The 21055-nt window shown below is 40.0% G+C and overlaps 1 protein-coding gene across 24 annotated transcripts in view; it reads left to right on the top strand.

Moving 5' to 3' along the window:
* Dlgap1 (DLG associated protein 1) overlaps positions 1-21055 on the top strand; it is an 823903-nt gene that overhangs the window by 515823 nt on the left and 287025 nt on the right. For 3 of the 24 annotated variants that reach the window (XM_052750125.1, XM_052750122.1, XM_052750121.1), the window contains exon 1: positions 2831-2961. The exons of 11 other annotated variants lie outside the window; for them this stretch is intronic. In XM_052750125.1, coding sequence (XP_052606085.1) covers positions 2869-2961 — 93 coding nt within the window. In that variant the 5' untranslated portion in view covers positions 2831-2868. Of the gene's footprint in view, positions 1-2830; positions 2962-3122; positions 3428-21055 lie in introns of those variants that run through there. 10 more of the 24 variants (XM_052750131.1, XM_052750133.1, XM_052750134.1 and 7 more) reach the window with 9 other exon arrangements.

Below are 21055 nucleotides of genomic sequence, written 5' to 3'. Positions count from 1 at the left end.
TTCCAGGAGATCTGACACACACTGCTGACCTCTGCAGGCACCAAGCACACACATGGTACACATACATAGATGCCGGCAAAGAACTATTAATAATGCTCCAGCTAAAAGATTCATCTGACCCACTTAGTACAGAAAAAAGAAGTGAACTCAAATAAAGGCTTAATGGGTTACACTGTCAGCATGTGTCAGAAATGGGACTAGAACCTTCGTCTCTTCAAAAGAAATGACCATTATAAGGGCCGCAAGCTAAGGATTTAGAAATTATTTAAGCACATAAATTTTACCCAATATTGAAAGTGAAGTACTCTGATAAAAAATAATTGTCTTGAAGAAAGGTTGAGTAAGGAGACAGAGGTGTCCTAGAAATGGGCATGTTTTCTATGAGAAGGCTCTGTGACTAATGACTGTTATGCCCTGTGCTATTGTAAGTCGTGGTAGGATATGAGAAATTAGAAGTATTAGACTTAAGAAGGATGCTGTCCATGAATCCAACACCAGCCATTGTTAGTAATAGAACACTCACTTGTACTTGTACAATAGTTTATGTTCTTCCTCCTGAAATTCATTTTTCTTTTCTTTTTTTTTTTGGGGGGGGGGTTGAGACAGGATTTCTCTATGTATTTTTGGTGCCTGTCCTTGATCTCACTTTTTAGACATGCTGGCCTCAAACTCACTCACAGAGATCCGCCTGGCTCTGCCTCCTGAGTGCTGGGATTAAAGGTGTGCACCACCATCACCTGGCTTTTCTTTTCTTTTTTATGCCTTTTAAAGTCAAAATCTCAAAAGTGGTAAAGTGTGCAACGGTAGAGAAGGGAAGAAGAAAATGAATATTAACCAGAGTCATTGTGTACTGGGCACTGTGGTGAACATGTTCTATCTTCAATATGGATGCAGTAAGACTATTTACAAGAGAAGAAACTGAGGCTTTGACCTGGAGGTTATAGGACTGAAATTTGGGCTTATTCCTACTCCATACCAAAGCTAAGTAGGAAAGTGAGGAAGAAGTACGTTTTCAAAATAATCATTTTGAGCATTTTTCAGTAACATCAGAATGAAATGTTCAAAATCAAAGTGTGGGATTTAATACAGTCATGTCAATGGATCTCATACTTCAGTGAATAGAAACCTCTACTTTCAAATTATTTACCTTCCATAGGCTAGTTTTTTTTAATAATGCATTTAAGAGAGCTACAAGAAAAACTGAATATTCCTGAAGAAGGGGAGAGTAGGCGATGCCTCCTGAGACCTGAGTTCCAACAATTCTCTTGGTTCTAGAAGGAGAGACAAAGAATCCAACATCCTGTGGAAACTCTTCTCAGAAAATAGGATTAACAAGCTCCCATCAGCTCTTGGGGGATAATTTCATGTATAAACTCATCGTAGAAGCAAATCTGGAGGGAAAAAAAGAGTTGTTTTGTTTTGTTTTGTAGTAATATGACTATAGGTGCTGATTTAAAGCCAGATTTAGTCATATTTAACATCACCATCACAAGGTCTAGTGAGCAACAACCTACAAGCCCACTCAACCAGGAGCATTAGCCTTTTCTTCCCTATTGACCGCTAACCGGTGACATTGCTGGAGCCATCCTTCAGATTCCTGAGCCTCCTTCATCTACTAGGGAAGGAGATACTTGGTTCTAGAAGGCTGCAATCTCTCTACACACTTCCAAATTCATAAATTGAGTATTTCAGTGTACTAATCAGAGCAATTTCCAGGAGTTGGAAGGCCGGTAACTCTCGATTCATAAACGCTTGCCAAAAGCAGATGCTTCTCAAATGTTACTGAATTTGTTCTTTGAAATTTTAAAGGCATTTCACAGAGGGGAAAATATAGACTTAGAAAACTATGTTGAATAACTTGACCAAGGGCACACAGCAACAGGAAAAGCCAAAACTGAGTCTTTTCCCTTTGAAGTCTGAATTCTTGCCATTCACCAGGCTCAATCCTCTCACATAGTCTCTGGGTTAGAAACCATCTAGATCTCATTTAGTACACAAAACAACTTTGAAAAGTACTATATTTGCTTTAACTATTTTCAGAACTCTTTTTCCATACAGAGATGGGTGTCCATTATGGTATTTTCATCCATTCGCCTAACAAACGCCGATCGTATTCATCCTCTATTCCTCTCTGCCTCTGCCCCGCCCCCCACTTCTTCCCAAGAAGTTCTTTTTTGCTTTTACTTTGTAGACAAAACTGAGACACAAAGAATGCAGATTATGCAGGGCAGCCAACAGCTGACTCCAGGTCTGTCCAGTTCTATAATGTGTTTCAGACATAGATATAAATGTGTGTTTTATTTTAATTTGTCTTAGTCTGCATCAAACTCATGTGTGCACTGGACCTGCAATGTGTCCACGCCAGTAAAAGAACATACACGTGAAATTAGGCTACCAGTGCAAGGAAAAGTGAAATCCCTAATTTGATTCAAAACCAAATTAGTATTCACTAATTAATATTAATTAATTCACTAATTAACATTAACATTAATTCACTAATTAATGTTAATAAGTATTCACTAGATAATAGAACTTCAATACTAAAATGCCTTCTGCTTTTGGAGAGTTTCACTCAGCATGAACTTAATGCAGCTCCTTGCCAGGACTGTGTAAGAGATGAGGGGTCTGTGTGTGTCTCGCCTGTGGCTGTCCAGGGTTCACTCATAATCACTGTACACTCCAGTCAATACACTCAATGGATGCTGTGTGCTCACTCACAAGCTGTTTTAGTTAATTTTTTTTTTAAAAAAAAAAGGCTCCCCCTTTTCCCAATATTGTTATTTTTAAATGTCAAGAATCAGATGTCTGCTGTTGAGAACTATTGTACCGCTGCCAGTGACTGCCTGTATCAGGGCTTGGAGCAGGAGCATGGATTTGAAGACATTAAAACTGTTTAATTCTCAGTTGAGATGTGGCTGGCTTTTGTACATTTGGAATAGAGCATTTATGGCACATCTCAGGGTAAGTGCTAATAGTTAAGTAAACAGAATAGGCTGGGAGGAGGGTTGTTTTCTTTTTCTTTTTTCTTTTTTAAGTAGAATTCTTGGTTGTGTTTATGCCTCTTTATATAAACGTTCCGTGTTGAGTGAGTGGCATATTCAGCCATTCAGAAGAGAAAGATTTTTAGATTTCCAACTGTTCACCTAAGAAGAAGGGGGAAAAAAAAATCCCTTCGAATCGTGTATTTAGCATTCATCCTTCATCCAGCAGCAGAAACAGGAAAGGGGAAGGGAAGGGAACCCTCTCCTCTCCCGAGAGAAGCCGAGAGTCACACAGAGGGAGCGAGAGAGCACAGACAGGGACCGAGGAAGCCAGCTCTCTCAGAGATGAAGCTGTAGACAGCAAAATGATCGACCTTTTTAAGGCTGAGTGGGTTTCTTCAGTCTGTGTGCAAGTTTCCAGAAATGGAAGGACTGACCAGGTTTGGGTATAAGTAACTCTTCTATTACTTTGTGTTTGATGGATGTGAGTAGTTGGTTTGGAAGGGATTTTTGCAAAGAGGGGGAGAGTGTGTGGATAGTTTGGTTGTTTTGTTTTGTTTTGTTTTCCGTCTCTATAAACAATGCCTAGTGTGTCGGAAAGAGCTAACAAGCTAACGTATGTACAGATGGTGGGAAACAGGTGAAGACATCAGGTGCCTACAAGCCACTGTGCGCAGAGGCACCCTAAAATCCTGTTTCTCATGTTCCTGGAGTGCATGTTAAGGGGCTGGAGGATGCTAAATGGCTGGTGATTTGAATGCGATCGGTCATTTTTCTGAACAAGAATCCTCAGCACTTACTGGTCCTTTTCAGAATTTAAATTTGTGGATGATGGGATCTTTTTCATTTTTTGGAATGGTTTTTGTTTTTGTTTTGTCTGTTGTTTGCATGAGATACCACAAGATCTTTAAAGAAGCATTCCTAGCAAATGTGGGACCGGGGTTTTATTTAAAAGTGCAGGTACACTTGTTTTTTTAATCTCTGTCAAGACTGTTTCCATCTTTGCCCAATGATAGTTGTTTTTGTTTTTGTTTTTGTTTGTTTGGTTGGTTGGTTTTGGTTTTTTGTGGCTGGGTTGTTTTTTTTTTTTCTTTTCTTTCCTCTTGCCTTAAAACAATTTAAATTGTACTAATTCAGTTTTAACTATTTCATATGAATTTTATTAAAACTGCCAATTCTGCTTATGACTTTGCTAACTGTGGTATTGCCTGGCTGCCCTGTCTAAAAACCTTATCAACTACATTAATTAATAGTTTTCTTTATTTTTCATTGGTATTGCCAAGGACCTTGAGTACATTTTATATGTGGCTCATACAAGCCTCTTTATTTTTTATCTTAATAGAGATGCCTCTCCCACCGAGAGACAGAGGTGAGGCTGCTCCTGTCGGATGCTAACTTTGAATGTTGAGGCCATGACCACCCACAGAACCCTGGGCATTCTGCTACCCTCTGTCCTCCGCTCTGATTCTCTATGGTCCTTTCACTATAGCCTCCACCTAACTAATAGGGGAAGAAAAACAATTGACGAGGCACCCTGAGAAATCAGGGGTGCAGGCAGACTCCGCGGTAGGAGAGAGACATCACAAGTTAACAGGAAAGGGCTCCGAAAGGAGACTTCCTGATTCTTGGTCCTTGACTCAGTGTTCCGATACCACTGCTAACAGTATGCAGAGCATCTGGTGAGCCACAGCCGGAGGTGTCTGTGTACTTTTGCTTATCTCACCGAATTTCAACCTACTAATTAAAGAGGCAGCATTGGTTAGGAGAGTGTAAAAGAGGAAATCCAACCTGGGATCACTCAGTGGCCATGGACTTGACTTCTCTTTTTCTACTCTCCCTTACGAACTAACTAACCACTTAGTGGATTACAGTTTAAAGATGACAACTTAAGGCTCACCATGTCTTTTGGAGAATCATCTTTAAACTCCAGCGCATTTGAGACCGTGTGGCATTATGGGACTTACCAGGGTGATTGTGAATGGCAGAATACATCAGTTTCTTGTTCCAGATGTGTGTGTGTGTGTGTGTGTGTGTGTGTGTGTGTGTGTGTGTGTGTGTGTATGTGTGTGTGGCTAGTAACAAAACCACACTGGCTTTGGTTTGTAATTAAGGTTATATTTTTCTCCGTTTAGGGGGTTCAATGTCTTTTAGTGGATCATTGTGAGTTAGAGTTCAGTGAAATCAATGTTGCAATTAATTAATCTCAGTATCATTTTTCTCATTTTGGGAGATGTGTTGCTAGGATCCATGACCACAGAGCTCAGGCAGGCTTGACTCATGTGGAACTGCCATCTTATATGGATCTAAGACACAGAAATCTCAAATTCCATAGGTTTCTAAAATCACAATACCACCTAACAGATTTTTCTGTCATTAGCCAAGGAAGTTTGATGGAGGAAAAAAATGTGCATTTTCAGGTATAACTAGTTTAAATAGTCTGCATTAAGGTGTGTGACTATACTATAATTGGTATTATCCATCTGAGAAGTTAAACCCTTATTTTTGTCCAGAGAGAAGAAAGCACATATAGCTTTGCTTATAAGACTCACTGACCTATTTCTCAAGACCATCTTTCCTGGCCCCCACCAGCAGGCCAGGAACTGCCACATGTGTGACATCATAACACAGAGGGCATTTTCTTTTCTCCTGTGTGTGTGTGTGTGTGTGTGTGTGTGTGTGTGTGTGTGTGTGTGTGTGTCTATGTTCTTAAACTGGAATCACAGTAGGGAAGCACTTTAATTTCTTTCAGTGAATGATTGCCAGTTGGAATGATTTCCAAGTTAGTTGATTCTCCAACACCTGAGCCCTCTCTGTTTGTAACTAAAAGATGATGGCATAAAAGTTATTTGATTACTGTTAACACAATCAAAATAGGTAAAGGGGAGAACAGTGCACAGGAAGGCATCATGTGTCCCTTGTGTTTCTTTGGACCAATTTCTTATTTCTACTATTTTTAATTCTTTTGGAGATTACCCACATGGACAGCGAAGAACTCTTTTGATGCTTTGATCCTACAAATGTAAGAAAATACAGAGTTTACCTTTAAAACTGCTTTTCTTCATTTGCTAAAACTTAATGCTGTGCCATACTTTGTGTGTCTGAGCCACACACTGAGGTTTCTAGGTAAGCTCATGATATTAGAGCACTGTTCCTGCTCACTCAAGAATTTCTAACATTGTCCTCGATGACTTAGGAAGGCTGAACACACGCTTGTGAAATGGAAAAACTATCTATGAAGCATAGTAAGTGTTACTGTGGTCACAGGTGCGTGGATCTACTCCCTCACCTCCTCCTCCACACCTGGGCACCCACACTTCTACATAACACATCTGTGCTCTGGATGTCTTTGATCTCTGGTGAAATCAAATCTCTTTTAAATGGGCCACTTCACAAAAGCCATGGAAGAAGAATAGCTATGAAGTAAGGAACCTCCTCCCCCACCCCTTTTTTTCATCGATCCAAGTAAAAAGTCATTACCTTACTTTTTCAGTCTTATTTCAGATCGTTTATCAAGGCATGTCCTGACTCCCTTCTGTGAGGACAAAGCTGGTGTCAGTCCTTTTAATTCAAAGACATATTCAACAACCATGAAAAAAAAAATGTCTTCTGTCCTGTGCAGCCTTAGAAGCCCCACAATTTAATACATATCTTCAGGATTGTCCAATACACTGATATAACTATCTAGGGGCTTAACATCTTATTTTTATTTCCTTCTACGTTGTCATTTTCTGACTAACAGACACTCCTCATTGGAACATCATCCCGTAAACCTCCTCACTCACAATCTCTTCCCGATAGTCTAGACTCTACAGCTCCCTGTTACTTTATGTAGCAACCATCTTATAAAAGAATCTTCTGGAATTATTTAGCTCTGCTTACTCTTTTCAAATGACAAAAGGAAATACCTTGACAAGATCTGTCGTCTCAAAGGAGACTTCCACTGGCAGTCTTTCTGCCTGATGGTCTGTGCTCTCTCCATTCCCCACTCTCTCTCTCACATTCTGCTAAAGCCCGAAGGTTCTTTTCAAATTCTTGCTGATACATTCTTTGGAGGCAAAGAGGTCGAGAATGACCTGAGAGTCACATGTGACACATGTTTGTGCTTTAAAAGGCTCATAGGAGACAAAGATACTTGTCAGCTAAATAATTCTCTGCAATTTGTAGCTCTGTAGTCACAAAGTACGTATTGTATTTTTATTTTATTTATTATTCTCGTGTGTGTGTGTGTGTGTGTGTGTGTGTGTGTGTGTGTGTGTGTGTGTGATGCCTGTGTGTGGACACAATTCACATGTGCCACACATGCAGGTGGAGATCAGAGGACAGCTTCCACGTGTGTGTCCTCTCCTTCCTCCATGGGTTCCAGGGGTTGAGCTCAGGCTGTCAGCTTGTACAGCCAGTACCTTTATCTGTTGGGCCATCTGACAAGCCCCATGCTCATAGTCTTAACTCTTATTTCCCACCCCCAGAATGGATGCATTTCTCCTATTACAGACTGAGCCTTTCTGCATCCTAATGGCTTTACCAGGGGTGGACTATGGTCCAGAAGAGGGCAAACAGAGCAGGACAGATCCACTTTTGGACATGTGATCTTTAGGCCCAACTCTTATTAGGGTGCAGGGTCTGGATTCTGAGGACTGCATGCTTCTCCCCAGCATCTTCCATGTCTCGGCAGTCAGAATCTTTCACCTCACTTCATCAGGATAAAAACTACCTATTGTTTCAAAGGGATACATGATGTGACACATATATGTGGCATATATAAATTATGCACACATATAATGATATGTAGGATAATATGTTTGGGACAATGAGAGCAACTGTATCAAATCAGGGTAACTGCACAGAAGCTAAGAGAACAATATCCTGGAAGAACAAAAGGCTGAGAGGATGGGCGACTGAGAAAAAGATCCGCCTGTAAGGTTGGAAACACTACCTGATGCAAGGCAGGATGGTATCTACATGGGGACAAGTGACCACCACCATATCCCATATAAGCCTGTAGTGAACCATTTTTAATAGTCATATACCACTGACTATCCCTCTACCAATTTAGAGGTAGTTCCCATGACATCATGTGCTCAAGAATTACATCGAAGGCGTCTGTTAAGTGGGGATTTCTGGCATCAACCCAAGAGATTCTGATGGCATACTACATCTGGAATGACTGCAATAGAATCTGTCCAAGAACCTCAAGTAATTCAATTCCAGGGAGCTCTAGGCTTAGTGTCTCATGTGCTTTCCTGTAGGAGGCAGTAGAGTCTAACTGATGGAAACGTGGGCTTCACGTGCTCAGCCAAGCTTTGATGTTATCACTGGCTTCCTACGTCACTGGACTCTCTCAACCCAATGCTTCCATTTTTTAACCCATAAAGTGGGCATGAAGATATGACTTTGTTTGCTTAGCTAAGGCGCTAGGGGGAAAAAATGAGGAATTAGGCAATCAATTAAAATAATAGTGTGAAAGGTTTCCAAAGTATACGTGTTCAGCCACGAATATGCTTTGAATCTTTCCTTTGTTTGGTGTATCATAACATAACACTTTTTTTTCCCTTTTCTATTTTGCTTACATAGGCATGCCTGATTTCATGGACAAGGAAAACCTCCTCCCTACCCACCCCACTTCCCCCTACCCCATGTATGATAATGGTATATCTTAATCACAATGAGGAAACTTCCTTTACCAGGTGCCAACTGAACACCTGCAGCTGGTGACTAGAAGTGAGAGGGCTACAAAGGGCCAGGTCAGATATCTCAGCCTCCGTGGAGCGGATTTTCACATGGCCTTGGCATTTGCTGGTAGAACACAATTCCAGCCTGTCCAAGCGTTCATCCCCATGATCCTTGCATTTACTTCCACAGTGTTGGTCTGCCAACCCCCTACTGCCTTACTCCAGGCAACCTGGTAAATCAACAACAGGATGAGTTTAATGAACAGCAACAACTGTGGGATATGTCTGCAAGGTAACTCAGCCCACCCTTCTGCCATATCCTTTATGGGCTTAACTAGTTCTCTGAGGAGTGTCTCCTTCACAGCAACCAGACAGGTATGAGCTTTACGACAGTTGAAGGGTAGCGGCAACAGGTCCTAGGCCATTATCCTCCATTGCTCCTGCCCAAGGTCCTCAACTAACCTTCCCATTCTCTGAAGCCGGGTACACCGTTCTTTTAAGACTAGAGAACTCCAAAGAATAAGCATTTACTGAAGGCAGGTCCCTCTCAGGACCTCCTCCTCCTCCACAGAACAAGCCCAGACTCTCCTCGCAGCCATCTGTCTCTTGGCAGTCAGCCCCAAGTCTTCCTACCACACTCGCTTCCTGTGACCACCCAAACGGTGGAAGCAAAGTGCATGGGATGCACGCAGAATTTCACGGAATTGTTTGCTCAAGCAAATGACCTTGCCGTTTTGTTTTGTTGTTGTTATAAAAGAAAAAGTAAGTGATGACAAAGACTGTTCTCTAGTCTCAGCAGGACCGTTAGGTCACAGGGACCTGCAGTCTATTCTTAGAAATCCACCTGCTTGCCGTGTGTTCCATGGACATCCACCTAGCTGGCAACTCTTCCATCAAGGATTAGCTGTAGAGAGAAGTGTCCCCCTTTAAAATTCCTTTGAGGGTTCCAGTTACTTACAGTAACTTGAAGAATTCATGGGGTTTTTCATTTCCCCCTCTCCTCTTCTCTCCTTAACTAGGAGAAGTTTAGCTGGCTTCTCTGTAACTTGGAGTGTCAGGAAAAGTAACTGTCATTTGTTTGCAAATGAAACCTGAGCTTTCTGCAAACGACTCCCCTGCAGAATTGTTCCCCCATAACACTCCTCCAGCCTTCCCGTTGATTTTTAGATAGTTTCCTGTTCTCCCACATCTTGGAAATATTCCATAGCACGCTGAGCAGACACTTTTAGTCAAAAACGCCTATAAATAGCTGATTTTTCCCTTCGTACTGCCTTCTCTTTGAGGCTTCCACAAAGAAGGTGAAACCCAGCCACCCGAAACAAGCGCTCTCTGTGAGGGGTGGTGTGGTGAGGCTCATGAAAAATCAGATCCATAGGCTGAAAATTGGTGTGTAGGTTGCTCTCCCATATTTGACGTGTGCCGTCACTGCACAGAAAAAAGAAACATTTTATTTTGTGCCAGGTGATCTCACAAACCAAACAAGCAATAAAGTATGGCTCCTATGGATTTTAATGCTTTGCAAATGCGTACTTGGACATTCATGCTACTTTAAAAAATAACCCTGAAGCCAACTGTTACTTCTTGGATTCAATTTGTAGGTCTGAATAACCAATCCCTGTGGCTATCCCTGAGTGGGGAATTTGAAACTGGTCTCGTGTCTCCTCCAACCTGCTCTTCCTGACATTTCTTTGACTAGCTGGCCAGCCTAGTCTCTTACCTCCTGTGCCCTGACAACCGTCACCATCACCAACCTTCCCAGCACAGGATTTAGGAAATCCTTAGAAGGCTGTGCCTGTGTTGAGAGAGATCTTAATGTCTTCCTTCACTAATATTACTAAAAAACAGACCTGACCAATCTAACGTGTGGGGTTAATACTAATACCTCCTACTTTTAGCTTGCTCTCCCTCCCACACACACACACCTCTAAGGAGACGAGAATGGAGCCCAGGAATGTTTCCCTGTTCCTGTTGCTTCATCTCCTCTCTCACTTCTCACCTTTTATTTTATTGCACAATTTGAGATAGAAGACTCACCCAAAGTCATCCATTTATAGAGTTCTAGAAAGACCCCTCCACCATAGAGAGTGGTGGGGCCAGTAGCAACTGCAAGGTCTTCCTTGGCTCCTCCTATCCCACAGGGTAACACTCCTTCCTTGGTCACATGAGAGGAATCCTCCAACCACCTCAGTGACCTGCATGCTCAGGGAAGGCCGTCCTGTCCCCATGTTCTGTTTCTTCTACTCCAGTCAGATGCTGTCTAATCTCTTTGTAAATGGTAGCATTCATGGTGTCTTCCTTTTTCATTGTTTTTTCATTTTAAAAAATGTTTTATAACCGAGTTAATCCAGTTGGTGCTGCCTTTATGTGCCTGAGTATGGGGCCATGCAGTGGAGCATGAGAATTCTAAAAGAGGCTACATTCTCAAAAGAGAGTGATTCACCTTCCTCCAGCAACTGTCAACTGCCAATTGACTCCTCAGTAAGGGGTAGGGCCTGGAGATCATCCACCTCATCTCTACTCAAACTTCAGACCAGAGAGCACACCAATAACAGAAACAGAGATGTGAATAAGATATAACCCACATATCACACAATCCTCCAACTTAATGTGTATAACCTGATGGTTTTAAGTGTGTTTGCACAATTGTCAACCATCAACACAATTTCAGAACACTTTATCTCTCATAGAAGGTATTACAGGACTATTTAGTCATTCTTCACTCCATTCCCCCCGCCATGCTCCCCCCATCACCTATCCACAATTACTCACTTGCCTTTCTACTCTCTGTCCCTGTGTTCACCTATTCTGCAAATATTTGTACTTCTCTAATCTCACTATAATTAACCAATGCCTCTACATTCCCCCCAACCACTCACACCTTGGCTAAGCACCATTCAGCTCACGACTCCTATGAAATAAACTCTTTCAGATTCCACAGATGTGTGAGGTCATGAGGCATTAGCCTTTCTGTGCCTGAGCTATTACACCTTACATGGTATTGTCTAGACGTACATGTCTTATCACAGATGACAGGGTTTTATTCTCTCTATGGCCATTGTATGTCTGCCATATTTCCTTTATTGGTTTATATGCTGAGGGACATCTTGGAGAGTGTGAATACTGCTGTAATAATCAGTGCTTTGAGGATCTCTCTTCAACACACAAATTTGTATGTTGAAAGTTCAAATGGTTTACTGGTCATGTGCAGAAACACTACTATGGCAGTTCCACTTTTAATATTTCAAAGAAATCCCATACTTTTTATGGTAGCTATCCTAATTTACATCCTCACCAAAAATGTAGTGTTCACTTTCTCCTGATTTTTTTCTGACACTCGTCTTGTTGCCTTTTTGGTGATAATAACTATTCTAGCAGATGTAAGGTGCAACCTCAATTCAGTTTAGTTTGCATTTGTCTGATCATTGGTGCTGCTGAACATTTTTAACATCTTTTACCGCTTTCATATCTTCTTTTGAAAATATTGCTCTTTTGCTTACTCTCAAACAGGATTATTGGGTCTGTTTCCTCTTGAGTGTTTTAGTTCCTTACAAATTCTGGAAACCAACTACTTGTCAGATGGGTGTTTGCAAATACATTCTCCCTTTTTGGTGAGTTGTCTGGGCGCTGTTGAATGTTTAATTTGCTGTTCGGAGGGCTACTATTAGTTGTAATCACATTTCTCTTTTTCTGCTTTTGTTGTCTGTGTTTTTGAGATTACATCACAAAGGTCATTACTCAGATCAATGTAAAGGTGCCTCCCCATCTGTTTTCTTCAAGTCACTTCATAATTTTGCAAATAACATTTAGGATCTTTAATCCATTTTGAGTTAATTTTAGAGAAAGGTCTATATTCTTCTATCTGAATATTCATTTTCCAAGACCATTTCTTTAAGCATCTTTCCTGGTAGCCATTCCTAGATCCTCTGTCAAAACCAGCTATGTATAAGTTCTTGGGCTTATTACTGATGTTCTGTTCTAGTGTATGTTTTCATGTCAGTGCTGTGCTGTTTGATGGCCCAGCTTTCACCGTACCACACAGGTCGAGAACTCTGGGCTTCCATTTTCACCCAAATTTTTCAAAGAAAATTTAAAATAGTCCTTTTAATTTCTTCATTGACCCCTTTGTCGTTTGAGATCATTTATCAGACTTCCATGTATGTGTACATTTTAAAGCCAGGCAATGTTGTACCTCCATCTCTGTTCTTTTTGCTCAAGATTTCTTTGTGCGTTGGGGATTTTTCTGGTCCCACACAAATTTCAGAATTGCTGTATCCTATTTCTTTGAAAAGTATTATTAGTGTTTTGATAGGAGTTGCATAGGATCTGCAGATTGCTTTAGGCAGCAACAGTGTTAAACAATATTTATGTGTCTGATCCACTGAACATCAGATCTTTCTATTTATTTGTGTTTTTTCAGTTTCTCAATGAGGGGATATTTTACCTCTTTGCATAAATTTATTCCCGGGTATTACTTTAGCTATTGTGAGTGGACTGTTTCCTTGATTTCTCTTTTAAATAATTAACTGATCTTGTGCAGAAACACTACTAATTTATGTTTGTTGGTGGTTGTTGTTCTCCCCCACCCTGAAACTTTACTGAATTCATTTGTTACACTTAACAGTTTTTAGTGGAATCTCTAAGGTTTTCTATATAAGACGATGTCAGCTGCAAATTTAACGTATTTCCTTTCCAATTTGGGTACCATCATTTCTTTCAACTAGTTGCTCTGGCCAGGAATTGTAATCCTGTGTTGAATAGAAGTGATAAAAATGAGCATCCCTGTCTTGCTCCAGATGTTAAGGAACCGCTTCCAGCTCCTCGTGTTCAGTATCGTGGCTGTGCTCTGTCACAGTCCCTGTTGTTATGACGTGTAGTCCTTCTTTACTTAATTTATTAGATTTTATTATGAAGAGGTGTTGACTTCGGTCTGCTTTGTTTTTCATCTATTGAAATTATAATAAAGTTTCTGTCTAATTTTACTAATAGGGGGTGGGTACCACAGTCATGGATTTGCATATATTGAAGCATCCTTCCTTGCATGTATGGAAAGAATCACACCTTCTCATGATGAACAATCTCTGTAATATGCTATTGTTTTTCACGTGCTAGAATTTTGTTAAGAAGTTTTCCATCCGTATTTCTCAAGGATGTCAAAGATGTATAGTTCTATTTATTGATTGATTAATTTGGGGACCTCATAAGAAGAGTTTCAAAACACCCCATCCTCTTCAACTGAAATGATTTGAGAAGAATTGGTTGTTCTTTGTATGTTGAATGTAATCAACAATGGCACCATTGGGCTCTTACCATTTCAAATAATTACTTATGGAAGATTTTTATTAATAATTTACCCAACTTGTAATTGGACTATACATTTTTATTTCTTTATAATTCAATCTTGGTGGGTTATGTCTCCGGGAATCCATCAAATTCTTCTTGGATTATCCACATTGTTTTAATAACTGTCTCAGTTACTTTTTCTATTGTTATGACAAAATATCCTGACAAAAACAAGGGGTAGAGGGGCTTATTTTGCCTTGCAGTTCCAGGGTACAGTCCATCATGGTAAGGAAGTCATGGCTGCTCAGATTGCATCCACAATCCAGTAGAAAGTAGAGAATGCTCATATTCAGCTTGTATTTTTCTTTTTATACAGTCTATGCCCCCACCAGGGTATGGTGGGTCTTCCAGTCTCAATTAATCTAATCTAGAGCATCCCTTACAACTGCATGCAGAGGTTGGTCTTACCAGTAATCATAGATCCTGTCAAGTTTATAATCAATACTTACTATCACAATACTCTACGACCATCCTTCATGCTTCCGTTGTGTCTGCTGTGTTGTCTCTGCTTCTGTTCAGTCTCTGGATTTATTTGAATCTTCTCACTTCTTCTCACTAAGCGTCTACTGGTCTTATCTGTCATTGCTTCAGCTCATGGCCTTGCACTGTCTTCCTAGTCTGTATTTGATCTATTTCTGCTTCGATCTTTACTATTTTCTTTCTTCTGCTCACACTGTTTGAGCTGGTTTTTTTTTTTCCTGTCTTATGACTTTCTTGAGGTCCAGCATTAGGTTATTTATTTCAAGTCTTTCTTTTTATGAAGATGTTTATTGCTTCGGTCTTACTTTCTAAAACTGCTTTTTGATACACCCTGTCCTAGTTACTGTTCTGTTGTTATGAAGTGACACCATGACCAAGACAACTTATAAAAGGAAGCATTTGATTGGAGGCTTGCTTACAGTTTCAGAGGATTAGTCCATGATCATCAGAGCAGGCAGGCAGGCAGGCAGGCTCTGGAGCAGTAGCTGAGAGCTTACATCCAGATCCCCAGGCAGCAGGAGATACTGAGTAAAACTGCATCTAGCATGGGCTTGTGAACCCTCAAAGGTTTCAAATCAGAACAGAGCCCCCCACCTCTCATTCAAACCACCACACATCCCACAGATTTTGGAATAGTGTGCCTCTATTTTCATTTGTCTAAAGACATTTTTCTCTTTTCCTTTTAATTTCTTCATTGACCCATTGGCTACTTGGAAGTGTGTTAATTTATTCATAAAGTTTCTAAGACTCCTCTTGTTACCTATTTCTAGTTTTTGTAATGGGAAGAGAGACAATGTGATTGCAATCCCTTACCATTGTTAAGACTTGTTTTAAAGCCAAACAGCAACTCTCCTGGCGACCGTTTCATGTGGAATTAAATGTGTGTGTTCTGTGATTGTTGGATGGAATGCCCCATAGGAACACATAGGAACACAGCTTAAATCTAATGTTTGTTGATTTCCTGTCTGGAAAACCATTGCAGAAGGAGAAGTGCTGAGGTTCCCTTCTGCTCTTACATTGCACACCCTTTGTATTTCTATGACTATCTGCTCTGTGTATTTAGGTGCTCTGATGTTGAGTGGATATATTATTTTACTACCTTTTATTAGCAGACAAAGTAATTGTTTGCATTTGCCTAACTTGTTTAGCTGATCTCTTTGCCCTTCCCTTCCTACTCACAGTAGTCTCCTTCTAATCACATCACATGTTTTCTATTAGCCTCCCTCCCTCAAAGAAACAATTATTCACCAGACCTGGTAAAGCACACCTTTAATCCTAGCACTTAGGAGTCAAAGGCAGGAAGATCTTTGTGAGTTGGAGGTCAGCTAGGTCTACGGAGTGAGTTCTAGGGCAACTTAGACTACAAAGTGAAACCTTATCTCAAAAAAAAAAAGAAAATGAAATATTTTTGGAGGCTAAGGAGATGGCTGAATGGGTATTTACTATCTAAGTGTGAAGACCAGATCCACACAACCTGCATAAAAATCCAGGTGGACATGATGGCCCACCTGTAATCCCAACACACCAGAGGAGATGCAGGATACACTCCAGAGCAAGCTGATTAGCCAGACTAGTCAAAACAGTGAACTCTAGGTTCATGAGAGACCCTGCCTCAATGGATAAGGTGGTGAGCCATCAAGGAAGGCACTTGATACCAACCTCACCCTCCACATGCATGTATGTATATTCATGTGCACATGCACTCACACACATTCAGTCACAGGTACACACATGCACAGCACACACACACATATGTACATTTCCCCCCTTTTTTTTTACTATTTCTTTGTCCCTCTCTCATGGTCCTCTTTCCAGTTTCATAACCCATGCTCACACTCATTCCCACATACACACACACATAAAAACCTAAAGTTAGAATCTGCATAGGAGAGTATCATCTTTCTAAGTGACCTCACTTAATGTAACAGTTTCCAGATCCATCTGCTTCCCTGTGTATTTCAGAATTTCATTTTGCTTTATGGATGAATACAATTCCATTGTATATATGCACTACATTTTTATTAACCATTTATCTGTTGATAGGTATCAAGAATGATTCTATTTACTTGCTACGATGAATGGAATAAACATGAATGGAGAATATAGTAGAATATAGAATCCTTTGGGTCTATACTAAGGCGTGGTATGGCTGGATCATCTGATCACTCTACTTTTTTAGTTTATAGAGAAACCTCCACATTTATTTCCATAGCGGTATACTAGTTTATACTCACTCCAACAAAGGGTAAAAATTTTCTCTTTCCATATATCTGCCCATTATCATTTGTTTTCTTGATGAAACCATTCTGACTGGAGTAAGATGGACTGCCAAACTAGTTGTAATGTTGTAATTTGCATTTCCCTGGCAACTAAAGAGAGAGAGAAAGAAAGAGGAAGAGAAAGAGAGAGAAGGAGTTGTACTTGTCTTTATGGGTGCACATGTGCATGTCTATGTTCATGTGTGTAGAGGCCAGAGATAAATATCAGGTGTCACTTTTCAGTCATTCTTATTTTTTGAGTCAGGGTGTCTGTGTGAGTTATTTGTCTGGTTGTTGTGATAAACTATCTGACAAAAGCCACTTGGGAAAGGGGGCTTTACTTTTGCTCATGATCCAAAGGCACAGTTCATCATGGGGCGGGGGGAGTCACCATGGCAGAAGCTTGAGACACCTGGTCCCATTGCATGGACAACCAAGAAACAAGGATCAATGACCGTGTCCAGCTGACTTTCACCTTTGTACCTAGTCCAGGACCCTAACCTCAGCAATGGTGCCACCACTTCCAAGGTGACTCTTCTTACTTTTATTAAGGTAATCCAGGGAATACCTTGCAGACACTAACCAAATTTGCATAATTCCTCACAGGCACACTCAGAGCATTATCTTCCAGGTGACTCCGGATCCCAATAAGTTGACAATCAGTGTTAACTGTCACGACTTTTCACTGAACATGGCTCTTGATGTGGCTAAATTGGCCAACAAGCTTCTAGAATCCACCTGTCTCCACCACAGCTTATAGCTTTGATTACAGACATTCACTGCATTTTCATAGGCACTGAACTCAGATTCATGCTTACTCAGCCATCCCCCCAAAATACTTTTAAAATAAGTATTAGCCACTTGCATGTCTTCTTTTGAGAATTATCTCTTCAGTCCATTAACCCACTCTTTTGACTAGTAGTTTGGGGTTTTGTTTAATTTTTGCAGTTCTTATATTTTTGGTATTAATGTCATATCTGATGTACCACTAGAGAAGATTTTCTCCTACTCTATAAACTGTATGTTCTGGTTCCCTTTGCTATACAAAGCTTTCTAACTTTGTGAAATTCTATTTGTCAATTCCTGGTGTTATACCCTGTGCTATTAGAACCTATTCCGAAGGTTCCTATCTCAGCCTGCACTGAGAAGTGTTTTCCATTTGTTTTCCTCTAGTAGCTTCATTATTTAAATTTGTCTTAGATCTACTTTCTTTGTTTGTTTGTTTTGACACAGGGTCTCACTGTGTAACCCTGGCTAGCCTGTAACTCATTATGTAGGTCAGACTGGCCTTGAACTCACAGAGATCCACCTCCTCTGCCTCAATGCTGAGATTAGTGTGTGCCACCAAACCCTGCTTTTGCTCTATTTTGATTTTTTTTAGGATAGCCCGGCTAGGTCAGTCGGTAGAGCATGAGACTCTTAATCTCAGGGTCGTGGGTTCAAGCCCCACATTGGGCGCCATTTGTTGCTGGAGTTATCTCCAGTACCACCCAGGCCCACAGACACTTAGACCCAAATAAACATGCAAATGCTTATATTATTTAAACTGTGTGGCCTAATGGCTCAAGCTTCTTGCTATCTAGAGCTTACATCTTAAATTAACCCATTTCTATTAATCTATAATTTGCCATGTGGCTTGTGGCTTACTGGTACTTTACATCTTGCTTCCTCCATGTCTGGCTGGTGACTCTTGACTCTGCCTTCTTGTTCTCAGAATTCTCTTCTCTGCTTATCCCACCTATACTATACTTCCTGCCTAGCTATTGGCCAATCAGCGTTTTATTTATCAATCAATCAGAGCAACACATTCACAGCATCCCCAGCAGTATGGATCTAATTCATTGTTCTCATGTCTAGTTTTGTACCAGCACCAAGCTGTCTTTGCCATTGTAGCACTGTAATATAACTGTAGGTCAGATATTACGGTGCCTCCAACACTGTTCTTCCTGCTTCCTGTGTTTCTTTGGCTGTCTGTCATGAACTTTTGCATTTCCATATGAATTTTACTATTTTTTTCTAGGTATTAATAATGCCACTGAAATTTTGATGAAGACTGCATCTGCAGATTGCTTTTGTAAACAATAGCCAGTTTTACAATATTAATTCTGTCAACCTGGCAACAAGGACGGTCATTAAGTTGCCTAGTGTCTTCTTCAGTTTCTTTTTTCAGTCTTCCATCTCCTTAGTTGCACTTATTTCCAGATGCTTTCTTTGAATGTAAATGTAATATTTTTTTCCTATTTTCTTTCTCAGCAACTTTGGCTTTTGGTATATAGAAAAGCTACCAAGTTTTACAAGTTGATTTTATATCCTACGATTTTACTGGGTATGTTTACCAGATCTAGAAGTTTTCTGGTAGAGTATGTGGAATCATGTAAGTATAGAATCATGCTGTCTACAAATAGCGATAATTTCATGTCTTCCTTCTCTACTTGTGTTCTTTTCATATTTTTCTCTTGTCTTACTGCTCAGTTGAAGATATCAGGCACTATATTGAGTAAGAATGGAGACAATGGACATCCTTGTCTCATTCCAGATTATAAAGACAATGATCTCAGTTCCCTCTACTTAGAATAACATTGGCTATAGGTTTGTCTAATGTAGTCTTTGTTTTGTTGAAATGTGTTCTATCCATTCCTAATTTCTCCAGGACTTTATCATGGGAGGCATTTTGAATTTTGTTAAATAACTTTCCCACATCTACTGAGAAAATCATATGACTTTTGTCCTTAAGTGTATTTATATGGTGTGTTGTTACATTTATTGATTTTTATATATTAAACCAGCTTTGCACCCCTGGGATGAAATCAACTTGATTGTAGTGTGTGATCTTAATGTGTTCTTGAATTTAGTTCATGGGTATTTTGTTGAGAATTTTTGCATCTATGCAAATTCTAGTTTCCTTTTTGTTTTGTCTTTTTCTGGTTTGGGTATCAGAGCAATGCTGTTTCATAGAGTGACTTTGGTTCTGTTACTGCCCTTGCTTTTTTATGGAACTGTTTGAGAACTATTTGTATTAAGTTGTCCTCAAAAGTTTGGTAGGATTCAACAGTAAATCTGAGTGGTCCTTGGCTTCTCTTTGTGGAGACTATTTATTACTGTTTCAATCTTATTGACTGTTACAAATCTGTTTAAATTGTTTATGTCCCCTGGGTTAAACTTTAGTAGGACATGTGAGCTTAAAAATTCATCCATTTTTATATGTTTTCTAGCTTTTTAAAAAAATATAAGTTTTCCAAATATTTCCTAATGATCTGGCTTTCACTGGAGTCTGTTGTAACAACTCCATTTGCCTCTAATTTCATTAATTTGTATCTTCTCTTTGTGCTAGTTTAGCTAAGTGTTTTCTGGGGTTTTTTTCTCAAAAGAATTATTTTTTTATTAACTCTTTGTAGTATTATTTTAGTCTCTGCTTCATTATTTTCTGTCCAGTGCTGTGGGATGTTTTGTATGTTAAGTGTGTTGCTCAGATTGGTTAATAAATAAAACACTGATTGACCAGTAGCCAGGCAGGCAGCAGAGGTGGGACAAAGAGAGAGGAGAATTTGGGGAAGTGAAAGGCTGAGTCAGGGAGATGCTGCCAGCCGCCACCATAACAAGCAACATGTAAAAGATAACCGGTAAGCCACAAGCCATATGGCAACTTATGGATTAATAGAAACAGGTTAATTTAAGATATAAGAACTAGATAACAAGAAGCCTGCTGCGGCCATACAGTTTGTAAGCAATATAAGTCTCTTTGTGTTTACTTGGTTGAGTCTGAGCGGCTGTGGGACTGCCAGGTGAGAGAGATTTGTCCTGACTGTGAGTCAGGCAGGACTGGAAAACTCTAGCTACAGTCCATGTCTTTATTATTTCTTATTGTCTCCTGGGTTTGGTTTTGGTATCTTCTTGTTTTATGAAACTGTAAAGTGCATCACTCTCTGGTGTGGGTGCTTATAGCTCTAAATTTTTCTCTTAGGTACTGCCTTGGCTATGTGCTATTATTCCTAGGAAATTTTTCATTTTCTCTCCAATTTCATCAAGGAACCACTGTTCATTCAAATATATATTGCTCAGTCTCCAAGTTCCTGTGTAGTTTCTCAGTTTGTTTTGCTTGAGGTTTGGGTTTGGGTTTGGTTGGGGTTTTTTTGCTGCTGGTTTCTAGTTTTGTTCTACTGTGGTCTAGTAAGGTACAAGGAATTCCTTTAATATCTTTGTACTTGCTAATGTGATCATTTTGGAGAAGATTTCTATGTCACTAAGAAGAATATCTATTTCTTATCTGACAAGGTGGAATATTCAGTAGACATCTCTTGGAACAAGTTGATCTATGGTATAGTTTATC

The sequence above is a fragment of the Peromyscus californicus genome, unplaced genomic scaffold (genome assembly GCF_007827085.1).
Source record: "Peromyscus californicus insignis strain IS unplaced genomic scaffold, ASM782708v3 Scaffold_21__1_contigs__length_65335640, whole genome shotgun sequence".
Taxonomy (NCBI): domain Eukaryota; kingdom Metazoa; phylum Chordata; class Mammalia; order Rodentia; family Cricetidae; genus Peromyscus; species Peromyscus californicus.
The sequence above is the reverse complement of the archived record's forward strand: the minus strand, read 5'-3'. Positions and strand labels throughout refer to the sequence as shown.